The 15,868-nt window shown below is 41.6% G+C and overlaps 2 protein-coding genes across 3 annotated transcripts in view; both read right to left on the reverse strand.

Annotated features, from left to right (window-relative positions):
• The window catches only part of syngr1a (synaptogyrin 1a), a 32,178-nt gene extending 21,564 nt beyond the window's left edge, over positions 1-10,614 (reverse strand). The window contains exon 1 of one of the 2 annotated variants that reach the window (XM_021624566.3): positions 9,918-10,589. In XM_021624566.3, coding sequence (XP_021480241.1) covers positions 9,918-10,031 — 114 coding nt within the window. In that variant the 5' untranslated portion in view covers positions 10,032-10,589. Of the gene's footprint in view, positions 1-9,917 lie in introns of both variants that reach the window. The other variant, XM_036938087.2, reaches the window with a different exon arrangement.
• Positions 10,615-10,982: 368 nt separating this feature from the next.
• fam171a2a (family with sequence similarity 171 member A2a) overlaps positions 10,983-15,868 on the reverse strand; it is a 64,467-nt gene continuing 59,581 nt past the window's right edge. The window contains exon 8 of the mRNA XM_021624570.3: positions 10,983-15,616. Within this exon, the coding sequence (XP_021480245.3) occupies positions 13,963-15,616 (1,654 nt within the window). The 3' untranslated portion in view covers positions 10,983-13,962. The remainder of the gene's footprint in view (positions 15,617-15,868) is intronic.

Raw genomic sequence — 15,868 nt, forward strand, 5'->3', positions numbered from 1 at the left:
CATGCAACCTTCCGGTTACTAGTCCAACGCTCTAACCACTAGGCTACCTGCCACCCCTGTAATTGTACCTAGCCTATAGCAGACAGGAATCTTTGGCTCCAGTGATTGAACCTGACGGTCCGCAGCCACTGACGAGGCGCCAGGCTCGTGCCACCACTGTACCTGAGCTTGTAATCACAGCCTACAAAGCCTTGTCCTTACTAACTCTTTAAATCCTAAGCTTGCTGATCATTGTCTTTGTAAATACTAGCCTACAAAGGCCTTGTCACTACTAATTGTGCACAAAGAGTCCCATAATAACAATAACATTAAAGGGATAGTTTGGGATTTTGGCAATGAAGCCCTTTATCTAGTCAGATTAACTTGTGAATACCATTGTTATGTCTCTGTGTCCAGTATGAAGGAAGTTAGAGGTAGTTTTGAGAGCCAATGCTAACTTGTGTTAGCGCAATAAGTATATGGATATCTACTAGCATGCTTATTGCCAAAATCCTGAAATCTCCCTTTAACGAGAGGAAATCAAGCTCTGGTTATCACATTGATGTGTCAGACTGAAAATCCTTCCATTCTTGTTTACTGATTCTGAGATGGTTCCAAAAATAGCCTGTCTACAATTACACAGACAAACCAATTCTAATATTTTGCCAAGTAATGGTCTTTTGACCAATCAGATCTTTACACGTCAGCTCTCTTACAAAGCTGATCTGATTGGTCAAAAGACCTATTAGTGAGAAAAAAAATAATATCAGAATTGAGCTGCCTGTGCAGGTTGGTCTCAGACTAGACGTAACATAGTAAACGAAAATCCGGGCCCCTCAAATTAGTTTTATAGGTTACATTTGGAATGGTTACCAGGGCTTGGATTCCCTGGTGGCATTGATGGCCCGTCAATGCTCCCTTGTATGACAATAATGCCCCCTAAAAAAAATCCATTCATTGTGGCCAAAGTGGACATTTAAATATATATATATTTTTTTACCAGGTAGGCTAGTTGAGAACAAGTTCTCATTTGCAACTGCGACCTGGACAAAATAAAGCAAAGCAGTTTGACACATACAACAACAGTTACACATGGAATAAACAAACATACAATCAATAATACAGTAGAAAAATCTATAAACAGCATGTGTGCAAATGAGGTATGATAAGAGAGGTTAGGCAATAAATAGGTAATGGTGGCGAAGTAATTACAATATAGCAATTAAACACTGGAATGGTAGGTTGTGCAAAAGATGAATGTGCAAGTAGAGATACTTGGGTGCAAAGGAGCAAGATAAATAAATAAATCAATACAGTATGGGGATGAGGTAGATTGGATGGGCTATTTACAGATGAGCTAGGTGCAGTGATCTGTGAGCTGCTCTGACAGCTGGTGCTTAAAGCTAGTGAGGGAGGTCAGTAATCTGTTAACTTCTTAGTGATCCCTTCCCGCTCAGATCCCGGTAACGGGATTGATTTGACAACATCCAGTGAAATTGCAGCGCGCCAAATTCAAAAACAGAAATACTCAATAAAAATTCACAAAACATACATGTATAATACATCAAAATAAAGCTTAACTTCTTGTTAACCAAGCTGCAGTCTCAAATTTCAAAAAGGCGAAAGCATACCATGCGATTATCTGAGGACAGCACCCCGCATACAAACACATGAAAATTACATTTCAATCAGCCAGGTGCGACACAAAACTCAGAAATAACGATATAATTCATACCTTATCTTTTTGAAGGTCATCTTCTGTTGGCACTCCAAAATGTTCCAGAAACATCACAAATTGTCATTTTGTTTGATAAATTCCTTCTTTATATCCCCAAAATGTCAATTTATTTGGCGCGCTTGATTCAGAAAATACACCGGTTCTAACTCACCCAACATGACTACAAAGTATCTAATAAGTTACCTGTAAACTTGGTCCAAACATTTCAAACAACGTTCCTAATCCAAACTTGGGTATCGTAAAACTTAAATAATCGATACAATTTAAGACGGGATAAACTGTGTTCAATACCGGACGAAAACAAAGTGAAGCGCGTTCCAGGTCGCACGCACCAAAAGACTAGAGTCCACCTGGGGTGACACATGGAAATAACAGGGCTACTTCTTCATTTCTCAAAAGAAAAACATCAACCAATTTCTAAAGACTGTTGACATCTAGTGGAAGCCATAGGAACTGCAACCAGATTCCTATTAAAAAGGGCTTACCATAGAAAAATTATGGAAAACAGATTGACCTCAAAAGAAAATAACCCTGGATGGATTGTGCTCGGGGTTTCACTTGCCAAATCAGTTCTGTTATACTCACAGACATTATTCAAACAGTTTTAAAAACTTCAGAGTGTTTTCTATCCAAATCTACTGATAATATGCATATCCTAGCTTCTGCACCTGAGTAGCAGGCAGTTTACTTTGGGCACGCTTTTCATCCGGACGTGAAAATACTGCCGCCTAATTAACTTGGCTTTTAAATACCTTAGAATGGCAGGGTAGAATAGATATAGGTCTGTAGCAGTTTGGGTCTAGATTGTCTCCCCCCTTGAAGAGGGGGATGACCGCGGAAGCTTTCCAATCTTTGGACGATACAAAAAAGATGTTGAAGAGGCTAGTAATAGGGGTTGCAACAATTTCGGGCAGATAATTTTAGAAAGAGAGGGTCCAGATTGTCTAGCCCGGCTGATTTGTAGGGGTCCAGATTTTGCAGCTCTTTCAGAACATCAGCTATCTGGATTTGGGTGAAGGAGAAGTGGGGGATGTTTGGGCGAGTTGCTGTGGGGAGCGCAGGGCTGTTGACCGGGGTAGGGGTAACCAGGTGGAAAGCATGGTCAGCTGTAGAAAAATGCTTTTTGAAATTCTCAATTATTGTGGATTTATCGGTAGTGACAGTATTTCCTAGCCTCAGTGCAGCGGGCAGATGGAAGGTGCTCTTATTCTCCATGGACTTTACAGTGTCCCAGAATTTTTTGAGTTTGTACTACAGGATGCAAATTTATGCATGAAAACACTAGCCTTAGCTTTCCTATCTGCCTGTGTATATTGGATCCGAACTTCCCTGAAAAGTTGCATATCACAATGGCTATTCGATGCGAATGCAGAACGCCACAGGATGTTTTTGTGCTGGTCAAGGGCAGACAGGTCTGGAGTGACCCAATGGCTATATCTATTTCTGGTTCTAAATTTTTTGAATGGAGCATGCTTATTTAAGGAAGGCACTTTTGATGAATAACCAGGCATCCTCTACGGGGTGAGGTCAATATCCTTCCAGGATGCCAGGTCGATTAGAAAGGCCTGTTCGCTGAAGTGTTTAGGGAGCGTTTGACAGTGAAGAGGGGTGGTCGTTTGACCGCAGACCCATTACGGATGCAGGCAATGATCGCTGAGATCTTGGTTGAAAACAGCAGAGGTGTATTTGGAGGGCGAGTTAGTTACTATGATATCTATGAGGGTGTCCATGTTTACGGATTTGGGGTTGTACCTGGTAGGTTCATTGATAATTTGTGTGATATTGAGGGCAGCAAGCTTAGATTGTAGGATGGCCGGGGTGTTAAGCATGTCCCAGTTTAGGTCACCTAGCAGCACAAGCTCAGAAGATAGATGGGGGCAATCAATTCACATATGGTGTCCAGGGCACATCTGGGGGCAGAGGATGGTCTATAGCAAGCGGCAACGGTGAGTGTCGTGGTAATTTTCTGTATTACTAAACATTGAGAGAGCAAACCACACACACAAGTCAGAGTTATATTATAAAGTCCATCTTTAATTATATATGAGCTTCACCATAGCCCGGTGACTCTCAGATCAATTCAGTGTCTATAAATTAATTCTCTGAGAGTGCTTTCAAAACAATTCTTAGTATAATTTATAACCAAGACACACCCCTATCTCAACTCACATGACGAAACACAGATCTCAGGAACAGTTCACAAAGAACATTTTACTTGAAAGGTGAGTATCCCATAGCTAGATAGCATTAGCTATAAATTATCGTTCAGTTTGGTCTCTTTAGACGTGATTCTAATCTCGTTCTTGGTACCACTTAGGACCAAAACATTACCTCATCCAATGGCATATATCAATTGTCAATTCTAGATACTCCCATCTCAAATACAAACCCTCCTGGACAAGCTCACGGAGACAGTGAGCCTCTTAGGTCATATACTAGGTCAAGATAAGGGCAACCTCAGAGGGGACATACAATAGTTACAGACACATTCCCATAAAAAGACAAGCCTCCATTCTGTCCTCCTCCCCTTCTGATATTCTTCATAGCATCACATGGTTTAACAGATACATTGACATATGAAGACAAGCCTGACCTCTTCCCTCTCTGGGCCCCTAGTGACTAAGCCGTGGAGAAGAGAGAGGAAAATGCAACTGCCAACAGGATTATCCAAAAGAAAACATCCTAATGACAAATATCACATAAGCATTATTTAGTAAATAAAACATCTTATTGATCAATGTTACCTAACTAATTCTGATTCAGCCACGATATTAGACACTTGTTTCTGGAAAGGTGCATTTTTAGAAGTAGAAGCTCAAATGGTTTTGGTACAGACTAGAGGTCGACCGATTAATTGGAATGGCCGATTAATTAGGGCCGATTTCAAGTTTTCATAACAATCGGAAAGGTATGTTTGGACACCGATTTGGCCGATTTTTTTATTTTTAAACTTTATTTAACTAGGCAAGTCAGTTAAGAACACCTTATTTTCAATGACAACCTCGGAACGGTGGGTTAACTTCTCTAGGATAGGGGGCTGCATTCGGAATTTTGGATGAAAAGCGTGCCCAAATTAAACTGCCTGCTACTCATGCCCAGAAGCTAAGATATGCATATTATTAGTAGATTTTGATAGAAAACACTCTGAAGTTTCTAAAACTGTTTGAATCATGTCTGTGACTATGACAGAACGTATTTGGCATGCGAAACCCAGAGGACAAACCATTCAGATTTTTTTTTTTTTAGGTCACTCTCTTTTCAATGAGATTTCATTGGGAATCCAGATTTCTAAGGGACCTTCTTGCAGTTCCTATCGCTTCCACTGGATGTCAACAGTCTTTAGAAATTGGTTGAGGTTTTTCCTTTGAGAAATGAAGTAGCCATGTTCAGAATGAGGCTCGAGGGAAGTGTACTCTTTGCTAGAGCCGCGTGACCTGAAAGCATGCTACACATCGTTTTCCTCCGGTATTGAACACAGATCATCCAGTCTTCAATTTTATCGATTATTTACGTAAAAAAATACCAAAAGTTGTATTACAAAATATAGTTTGAAATGTTTGGACAAAGCTTACAGGTAACTTTTGTAGTGATGTTGCGCGTGTTGGAACCAGTGTTTTTCTGGATCAAACGCGCAAAATAAATGGACATTTTGGATATATATTGACGGAATTAATTGAACAAAAGGACCATTTGTGATGTTTATGGGACATATTAGAGTGCCAACAGAAGAAGCTCGTCAGAGGTAAGGCATGAATTATATCTTTATTTCTGTATTTTGAGTCACACCTGGAGGGTTGAAATATGATGGTCTGTGTTTGTTTGCTTGGGTGCTATCCTCAGATAATAGCATTGTTTGCATTTGCCATAAATCATTTTAGAAATCTGACACATTGCTGGATTCACAACCAGTGTAGCTTTAATTTGGTATATTGAATACGTGATTTAATGAAAGTTTAGGGGTTGGCCAGTTCGGACGCTACCGTCCCACATATCCCAGAGAGGTTAACTGCCTTGTTCAGGGGCAGAACGACAGATTTTTACCTTGTCAGCTTGGGGATTCAATCTTGAAACCTTACGGTTAACTGGTCCAACGCTCTAACCACCTGCCTTACATTGCACTCCACGAGGAGTCTGCCTGTTACGCGAATGCAGTAAGAAGCCACGGTAAGTTGCTAGCTAGCATTAAACTTATCTTATAAAAATCAATCAATCATAATCACTAGTTAAACTAGTAATATCAACAACCATGTGTAGTTATCTAGCATGTCCTGCGGTGCATATAATCGATGCGGTGCGCATTTGCGAAGGACTGTCGTTGCTCCAACATATACCTAACCATTAACATCAATGCCTTTCTTAAATTCAATACACAAGTATATATTTTTAAACCTGTATATTTAGTTAATATTGTCTGCTAACATGAATTTCTTTCAACTAGGGAAATAGTGTCACTTCTCTTGCAACAGAGCAGGTTATATGCAGCAGTTTGGGCCGTCTGGCTCGTGGCGAACTGTGTGAAGACTATTTCTTCCTAACAAAGACAGCCAACTTCGCCAAACGGGGGATGATTTAACAAAAGCGCATTTGCGAAAAAAGACTGTACCTAACCATAAACATCAATATCTTAAAAAAAAAATCAATACACAGAAGTATATTTTTTTAAACCTGCATATTTAGCTAAAATAAATCCAGGTTGTTGTCCAATTGTGTCACTTCTCTTGCTTTCATTGCACGCAGAATCTGGGTACATGCAACAGTTTGGGCCGCCTGGCTCGTTGTGAACTAATTTGCCAGAATTTTACGCAATTATGACATAACATTGAAGGTTGTACAATGTAACAGCAATATTTAGACACCCGTTAGATAAAATACGGAACGGTTCCGTATTTCACTGAAAGATTAAACATTTTGTTTTTCGAAATGATAGTTTCCGGATTCTACTATATTAATGACCAAAGGCTCGTATTTCTGTGTGTTATGTTATAATTAAGTCTATAATTTGATATTTGATAGAGCAGTCTGACTGAGCGATGGTAGGCAGCAACAGGCTCATACGCATTCATTCAAACAGCACTTTCGTGCGATTTGCCAGCAGCTCTTCGCAATGTTTCAAGCATTGAGCTGTTTATGACTTCAAGCCTATCAACTCCCGGGATTAGGCTGGTGTAACGGATGTGAAATGGCTAGCTAGTTAGCGGGGTGCACGCTAATAGCGTTTCAATCGGGGACGCCACTCGCTATGAGACTTTGAGTAGTTGTTCCGCGGCTTTTGTGGAGCGATGGCTAACGATGCTTCGAGGGTGGCTGTTGTCGATATGTTCCTGGTTCGAGCCCAGATAGGGGCGAGGAGAGGGACGGAAGCTATACTGTTACACTGGCAATATTAAAGTGCCTTTAAGAACATTCAATAGTCAAAGGTATATGAAATACAAATGGTATAGAGAGAAATGGTCCAATAATTCCTATAATAACTACAACCTAAAACTTCTTACCTGGGAATATTGAAGATTCATGTTAAAAGGAACCACCAGCTTTCATATGTTCTCATGTTCTGAGCAAAGAACTTAAACGTTATCTTTTTACATGGCACTTATATATATTGCACTTATATTGCACTTTTACTTTCTTCTCCAACACTTTGTTTTTGCATTATTTAAACCAAATTGAACATGTTTCATTATTTATTTGAGGCTAAATTGATTTTATTGATGTATTATATTAAGTTCAAATAAGTGTTCATTCAGTATTGTTGTAATTGTCATTATTACAAATAAATAAAAAATGTTTAATAATAAAAAATAAAATAATATTAAAAAGAATGCAAAGAAAAAGAAACCTGAGGAAAATCCATCCAGTAAGTGGGATATTTTTGATGTGGGTGGTTTTCAATTGAATGCCTATTGCTTATCTAATGGGTTAGGACCCAGATTGAAGTTCCTATGGCTTCCACTAGATGTCAGTCTTTAGACATTGTTTCAAACTTGTTTTCTGAAAAATTAAGAAGAATGAGACCTTTCTGTGAGGGGATTGGGGAAGCGTGTAGTGCTGGTTTGCACGCCCTTCATTCTTTTTCCTTTCTATTGAATACACTATTGTCCAGGTGAAATATTATCGATTATTTAGACAATTGACAACCTGAGGATTAATTATAAACATTGTTTGACATGTTTTGACTAACTTTACCGGTACTATTAGGATGTATTTGTCTGATTGTTTTGACCGCCTTTGAGCCAGTGGATTACAGAACAAAACACGCCAACAAAACTGAGTTTTTGGGATATAAAGAGGAACTTTATCGAACAAAACAAACATTTGTGTAGCTGGGACTCTTGTGACTGCAACCAGATGAAGATCTTCAAAGGTAAGTGATTAATTTTATCGCTATTTCTGACTTTTGGGACTCCTCTACTTGGTTGGAAAATGTTTGTATGCTTTTGTAAGCGGGCGCTGTCCCGCTTACAAACCCCCCTTTGTTTAGGGACACATTATTTAATTTCTGTTAGTCACATGTCTGTGGAACTTGTTCAGTCTCAATTGTTGAATCTTGTTATGCACCATACACATATTTACATGTTAAGTTTGCTGAAAATAAATGCAGTTGACAGTGAGAGGACATTTCTTTTTTGCTAAGTTTATTTAGCATGTTAGCTAACCTAACTCCAATCCTTAACCCCATCCTTATGTAACAGTTCTGATTCCATCCCTCTCCTCTCCCCAACCTGGGCTCGAATCCGGGACCCTGTGAACACATCAACTGCCTCCCACGAAGCATTGTTACCTATTGCTCCACAAAAGCCGCAGCCCTTGCAGAGCAAGGGAAACAACTTCTTCAAGGTCTCAGAGCGAGTGATGTCACCGATTGAAACGCTATTAGCGCGCACCACTAACTAGCTAGTCATTTCACACCAGTTACACTTACTCCTCCCCCTTTGACAACAACCTTTTCCGCTGCAACCAGTGATCCGGCACCAACATAACAGTGTGGCTTACATCCCTCTCCTCACCCCAACGGGCTCGAACAAAGGACCCTCTGAAGACATCAACAACTGCCTCCCACAAAGCATTGTTACCTATTGCTCCACAAAAGATGTGGCCCTTGCAGAGCAAGGGAAACAACTACTTAAAGGTCTCAGAGTGAGTGATGTCACCAATATAAATGCGTGCACCGCTAATTAGCTAGCCATTTCACACAGGTTACACTTAACCCAATCCTTAACGTTAGCCACCTAGCTAGCTACCTAGCTAATGTTAGCAACAACAAATTGGAATTGGTAACATATCATAAATATTGCAAATTCGTAACACATTGTATTAATTGCAATTCGTAAAATATCACATGAATTGTAATTCGTAACATATCATTCGAAATAGATGACATCCACAAATTAGTAACAAATCATGCAATGTCCCGGATTTTGGTTTACTATGTTACGTCTACCCCTGATTCCAGGTTGGCCTGTGTAAACGCAGCCTGTTAAAAGGGGCCATCTGCAGTTGCTACATCCATTTTTGGACAAACAAATGATTGATATGTACCCATTGATTCTTGAACAGTATAACTTAGAAATACCATATGAGCTTAGTTCAACTGTCTTACCCCAAAATATATGTTTTTTTTACTCCAATGTTTGTAAACAAAGTGCATGTAAACAAACACTCAATACCCTCAAAACATGGTTAAAACTAAAATGTTAATAGTATGGATGGTCAGTCCTTGGATCCATAGCTCTGTCTATGAATTTGAGAGTGGTTACATTACTCCAGCTCCATTCCTCAGCTTTTTGGGGTAATAGTGGCTGGGTGTGTGGCTTTGAATTGTTTGAACTACTGATTGCCACTTTAACTGACATTTAGTAGTCTATAAAATAGGGGTATTTTATTCAATGGTAGCCATAACATTTTAATTGAAGACAAATGGTTTTCAAGACAAGGTAGCTATAGTCAGTAGTCAAATATTATGATAGTCTGAAAACAATATTTATTTTGTGCGCCCCATTAACGCCCTTCCACTCAAATGTGTGCGTAAACAGGGTATATAGCCTTACCTATGGGGTTAACAGATTGCCTAGGAATCAATCGGTTTGCTTTTAAATCCTACACATTTCTCGAATGTTTGTAGATATTTTGCTGTGCACACAGATGCCCGAATTATTATTAAAACGACATGCTCAAATAAACAACACAAAACATGACCACTCACCCAGCACACAAGCCGAAGGATAGTTTGAGGCTGTTGAAAGAACGTCAAAGGGTCGAAGGCTCCTCCAGCCTTCCCCGCTCCGTATGCTTGCATCCCCTGCATCACCCCCTCCATCTTCAGCTTCTGGTGGTGATTTCCCCGTCTCCGAATTCAGTACCCAGCCTAATACGTTAAATTACGTGGGTTTGTGCGCTCGTTCGGTGTATTGACCTTGGTATGATTATAACGCTGCCCGTTGGAACGGGATTGACTCGGGTTTAATGTATTCTAGTTTCTGCTCTGCCCCTTTGCCAATCCAAAGCCTTCCACCCGTGGCTGCTTTCTGTGGTTTTGAAGCTAATTTATTTCCCTAAACAACCTCTTCCCCTTCTCCCTATATAGCCATTTCTCATCTGAAAGGTGGAGAGAAATAAACCGAGCAGACAAGCATTTCTTGTGAGTAGCGCGCGCATACGGCGCAGTCAAGTTTTTTGACGCGCACTCACTCTCGACAATCACAGGCGCGCTCCTGACAGAAAACATGATCTTATTCAATAACACAAAAAAAATCACTATTTAAAAAGAAACGTACACGCTAGAACTTGAAGTGGGGAGAAACACAAGCCCACTCACTACAGGCTCACATATTCAATATATGCATGGATAATCAGCGATCTCTTCCTGATTTACAAATGGGATCAACTGCTTTGCTCAATCTGTTCGTCTCCACAGTCTACGGTGTTGGAGAGGCCTATGCCACCTGGCGGATAACTATTGGCAGTGGCTCTCACTAGGCAAAGATTGTTAATGACTATGCATTGTGTTGGTTATAAATCTAGAATGTATGTTCAAGTAGTTTACAGACTGAGTTTTTAGTCCAGGGCCTAAAGAGACACCTACAAATCCCAATGTAAAATTATATTTCATGAGAAATTGTGACATTACCACAAAAAAGATAGCTTTATAAGCCTATTGCTTTTTCTTCAAAGCTAACTGAATGACATTAGGACAATAAATGCATAGAAAAACATTTTTAAGTGAGCTGCTGATGCCACGCACATGGTACATATTCCAAGCACGCAGATGACTTGTTAAATGCTTTAATTATTGGATTGTATATTAACATTATTAATAACAAGCAATAAAAGTTTGCAAAGATTTGCCTCAGAAATATAGATCTGAGGGGGAAAGGAGGTGGCACCAGTTTACCATAACAGCACATCATCCCTCTGTCTGTTGCCTAGGAGACAACAACTGACCTTGTATAAGCACTCAAACAGTAGGCCTATAGGAATTAAGATTAGCCAGGCATTCATATATATAAAAATAACGGTAAAAAAAAAAGTAAACAAAAATAACTTTCTCAAGTCATATTTAATCAGAACACAACACACCCAATTTACACTGTTTCCAGCAATGACACCATTGTGTGGTAGGTTGTGATTTGTCAGAATACACAGATGCTGCACTTGCTAATATGGGTAGTTTCATCAGTGGCTTGCCCTGCACTGACAGGGGTGGAGAGACTTGACACACTTTCAAAGCTCTGACTGTCTTGTTTATAGACGTCAAACATCAGTATTATCCTTGTCCTCAGAATAATTTCTGATGTCAATTTCTGATGACGCCACATAGAACACACGATTCAGTAGTGCTTCGTAGGGCCAATATAACTAGTAGTGTTCATGTGCCAACCTCATCCCTTAAAATGGACGTTAACTTCATCCCCAAAACATACCCTGGCCCCCAAAAAAGAAACAAATCTCTCTCTGAAATAGTCTAAGGAGATTCCATATCAGAGCTGAGCTGGTTAATTCACAGAGACAGGTGGCTCAATTCTGCAAGCTTAAAACATCAAACAATTTTGAAGTTGAGAGAAGCTGAAAAAAGACCACAACTGCACAAATGCTTATGAGAAGAGGAACATGCATGTTCGTTGTAATCTTGAGTCTCAAACCACAGGGAAACCACTTCACATACTTGTATCAACTCAGTAACTCAAAATGTGGAAAGTGTGAAACTTTAAAAATAGATTTTCAAGGGTCATTCACATACTTTTGAATGGAGAAAGGGGGGGGAGAGAGAGAGAGAGAGAGCAGTGACAGTGTAGTTATCCCCCCAAAAACAGTGGGTTTAAAACAGGGATTGTGACAATGCAGGTTTGAAATTAAGAGGACCATTGCTGTGCATCTTAAGCAAGGCCCTACACCTGATTTCCTTTAGGCCGTGCTGTATATTAGTCCACAAGGCAACGTGATAGAACTTCAACTGGACTTCATAAACCTGATAGTGTGTGTGTATGGCTTGATTGCCTTCAAATGACCCCTGATCATCAAGGTTGTGTACTGTTTGTTTAAATCAAAGTTGATTAGCTAACGATAGCTTAACATTGTGTATGACTCAATATCGTAACCTGAAAATAATGAGAAAAACCATGTTACAGAGTATGTGTTAAACCCCAGGTTTAGCCAGTTGCTTTCTGAATGGTTGTACAATGGTACAACTGCTGGGTTAACATACCGAGGCCTTGAATCCAAGCCATTATTTTTTATGCTAAAAAAAAAGGCACTTAAGAGACTAATTGTTTGGTGTGATTTGTTGGACATTAACATTTTTAGGTCTGAGAAAACCTGGATGGATTCCTGTCTTATTGATCTGAAGGCTAATGATTAGATGTTTTGAGAAGATGAGCCAGTGGAGATTACTGACAATATAATATGGGACAGTTTATGGGAACATTAGGTCATTGTGATTTCCACTCAGTCAACTCAGTGTCTTTTCCTTTCACAACATCTTTCAAGTTTGCAATAATACCCAATTGTTCAGTTTTTTTTAAGCTAATGTCTTACATGTCGGTATCATCCAATCCATGTCTGACTTTAAATTGATATTGCAACAAAAAGGTACAGACTTGCAATGCTAAGCTAACAAAAATGTTCTAGCAAACCTTTTCTGTGATGCTCTAATTTGTTTCCAGCCATACTGCTTAATGAACATTTCAAATAATTTTGTCAGGTACATGCTTCCATAGATTTTAATGTTACAAGTCACCAGGTCAGCAGGTTAGTAAAGGAAGAAAAAAACATGACTAACATTTTCTGTCAGTAAGGAAAATGGCAACGCAAAAGGGTTTGCATTATTCTCCAGGCTTCAGTGATAGTAACGTGGAGGTGGTTTTCTGCCATTATCTCCAAGGAACATTTTAGAGTACAAAATGAAACAACAACATTGTTGTAAACCCTGGGTTCTAGGACTTACTTATTAGGATTTCACAATCACAACAGCAACCTTTTTTCCAATGTTTAATACATTGATCTGACTCCTCAATGACATTAAGTACCACTCAGTCATAAAAAGAAGGCCATCTAATCTGTTAAAAAAAAACAAGATTAAAGAGTTGAAAAAAATATATACTAATTCATTCCAATTCTGGCCGACAGTCTTGGTTTTCCATAGGAATCAAAAGTTTCTGTTTGGCCAGCTGACACCTCCCAAAAGGTCTGTAAAAATGACTTGAGGTTAATGCTAAGGTAACAGCAAAATCGGATAGGTAACATTTCCAAGGAATTCTACAAACAGCATAGTGCATTTCTCAAGAATCTCAGAATACCAGCCAGTCAGAGGAACTCTCCCATTTGTTCCCTCTCCCATTTGTTCCCATCCACATGCTTAGGGATCATGATTTTAAAAATAAATAAATCATCAGCCATGTGAAATTTCTAGAGATACGGATATAGCTACCGATCTCAGTGATGTTTTTAGAGATGCAGATATAGCTACTGATCTCCGTGATGACTACAAGCAAATGTGGGTCTTCAAAACATCTGGTCCTTTCTCGACTCATGTGACAATTGTGCTTCTTTGTTTGATTTCCATTCTCACTTCATAATCTCTTTCACACACGTCTTTCTCTTGGTTCTCCAAGACAAACTCTCATATTCTCTGCTCTTCTTTCTGTAGAGAATCTACAAGGGACACAGTCAGAAATTAGGCGTTCATTGACACAGTGGTTTTTCTCCCCCTGTTCTCTTGTAGCTCAATGTTCCCTGAGAGCCCTAGGTATATCTTACTTCCATACCATGAGGGGTCTCTCCTCGCGCTTCTGCCAGGGACTCTTCTTGTTCCCCTCCTCGTCTTTATCATCGGCATCCTCCCCATCCTCGGGGCTGGTGGCTGAGTCCCTGCATGTCACCTCGCTGGTGGTAGTGGTGGTACTGGTCCGGGCGCTGTTATCCTGGCTACGGCTCTTCCGGGGGAACGTGCCCCCACGGGGGGTCGTCTCCGGGGCCACATCCAGCAGCGGTGCCAGAGAATTGTCCTCTGGAGAGTACATGGCAGCCTGGCTCTCGCTGCTGCTGCTGGGGGGGTCTGTGGTGTCGATGCAGGGGAGTTTAGTATAGGTCTTCCCTGCGTGACCCTTCCTCTCAACCGCAGCTGCAGCCTCCTTTGCTTCCTTGGCCTTCCTCTCCTCCTTTCCCTTCCGCTGCTTCATGTTGGCTTCGCGAGCGACGTCTACTCGGTTGTCATGATGACTCCCCGTGGCTCCTCCACCGCCCCCTCCTCCAGGGATGCTGAGAGTGTCTCCCCCCAGCTCGATGTAGGAGTGGCGAACCAGGGAGTTGGAGCGACCGTCCAGGGAGACGAACCAGGCCCGGGGGTGCGGTTTCACCCCCAGCTCCAGAAGCTTCTTCTCCGTCAGCGCCTGCAGCTCTCCGTTCATCTGAGATATGGTGTTGTCATTGAACAGGACAGGGATGTGGACTGGAGCCGCGTTAGGGTCCGAGGCCCAGTTGGAGTGTCCTTCTGAGTCCTCTCTCTGCTGGCCTGGTTCTTCCCCTTCCTCGTCTTCCTGTTGATGATTCTGTTGTTGCTGGTTCTGTGGTTTCTGCTGCTGATTCTGGTGTACCTGTCCCTGTTGCCTGGGCAGAGTCATGCTAACCTGGATTCCCTCCATGTCATGCTGCATCTGTTGCTGCCTCTCCAAGGCCTGCTCCACAGCCGACAGGTCTGACGACAGGCGCATGTAGTGGGCCGGGATGACCAGCGTGGGCACCACACTCCGATACATGCTCTCCTTCATCTGGTCCATGGAGTGGCAGAAGATGAGCTGGCCGGGCTGGGTGTTTAGAGAGTTGGGCCTGGCTAAGAGGTCCCCGGTCTGGGACGCTGAGTACTCCGGGGGCAGGCCAGAGTACTCCTGGTAGTGCCCGGCGAAGGGAGGCAGTAAAGGTGGTGGAGATGGTGGATCTGAGGAGTAAGCCTGGTTGTCATTGGCGTTGTGATTGTGGCGACGTCGAGGATCATGGGTATTATCCTCCGCTGAGCTGAAGCTGCGGGTGTCGTTGTGGAGCAGCAGCTGAGGGTCCAAGTTGTTAGTGTTAGTAGAGCGTGTTGTCACCTTCATGGGAAAACTCTCCCCACCGCCACGTCTGGTGATACTGTCCGTGTTCACCTTGGAGTGGCGCTGGGCCTTTCCTGGTGGCGTGTGCCGGAAGAAATCCTCCCTGGAGCTGTGGAGATCCCGGGTGGAGGACAGGTCTGATTTGAGGGCGTCTGGGTCACCCCCGGTGGAGGAAGCTGTGTCGATGTGGATGTGGCCTGAGCTGATGAGGTTGAGGTGGGACATGGAGGTGCATTGATCTCTTTTGGAGCCGTCCATGCCGGAGGAGACATGCATCTTGCCGTGACGGTACTGCTGCCGTGGTTTCAGACATCTCCGCCTAAAACAAAACAGGGAAGGATTAAAGGGAGAATGCAACCAAACACACGCATCCATGTATCACATTTGACTCCCTGTAAACAGGAAATTAACCAACAAATAGAGTCCCGGATTGGTTATATTTTTATTTTACACTTTGGACCCAGGCCAGTAATAACGCCACTGATTCAACTAAGCAAGTTCCTGACAGGGTTGGGGTCAATTCCATTTCAATTCAGAAAGTAGTTCCACATTTTCCTTGTTGAAAAGCATT

The sequence above is a fragment of the Oncorhynchus mykiss genome, chromosome 12 (assembly GCF_057628025.1).
Source record: "Oncorhynchus mykiss isolate SJ-2025 chromosome 12, ASM5762802v1, whole genome shotgun sequence".
NCBI classification, from domain to species: domain Eukaryota; kingdom Metazoa; phylum Chordata; class Actinopteri; order Salmoniformes; family Salmonidae; genus Oncorhynchus; species Oncorhynchus mykiss.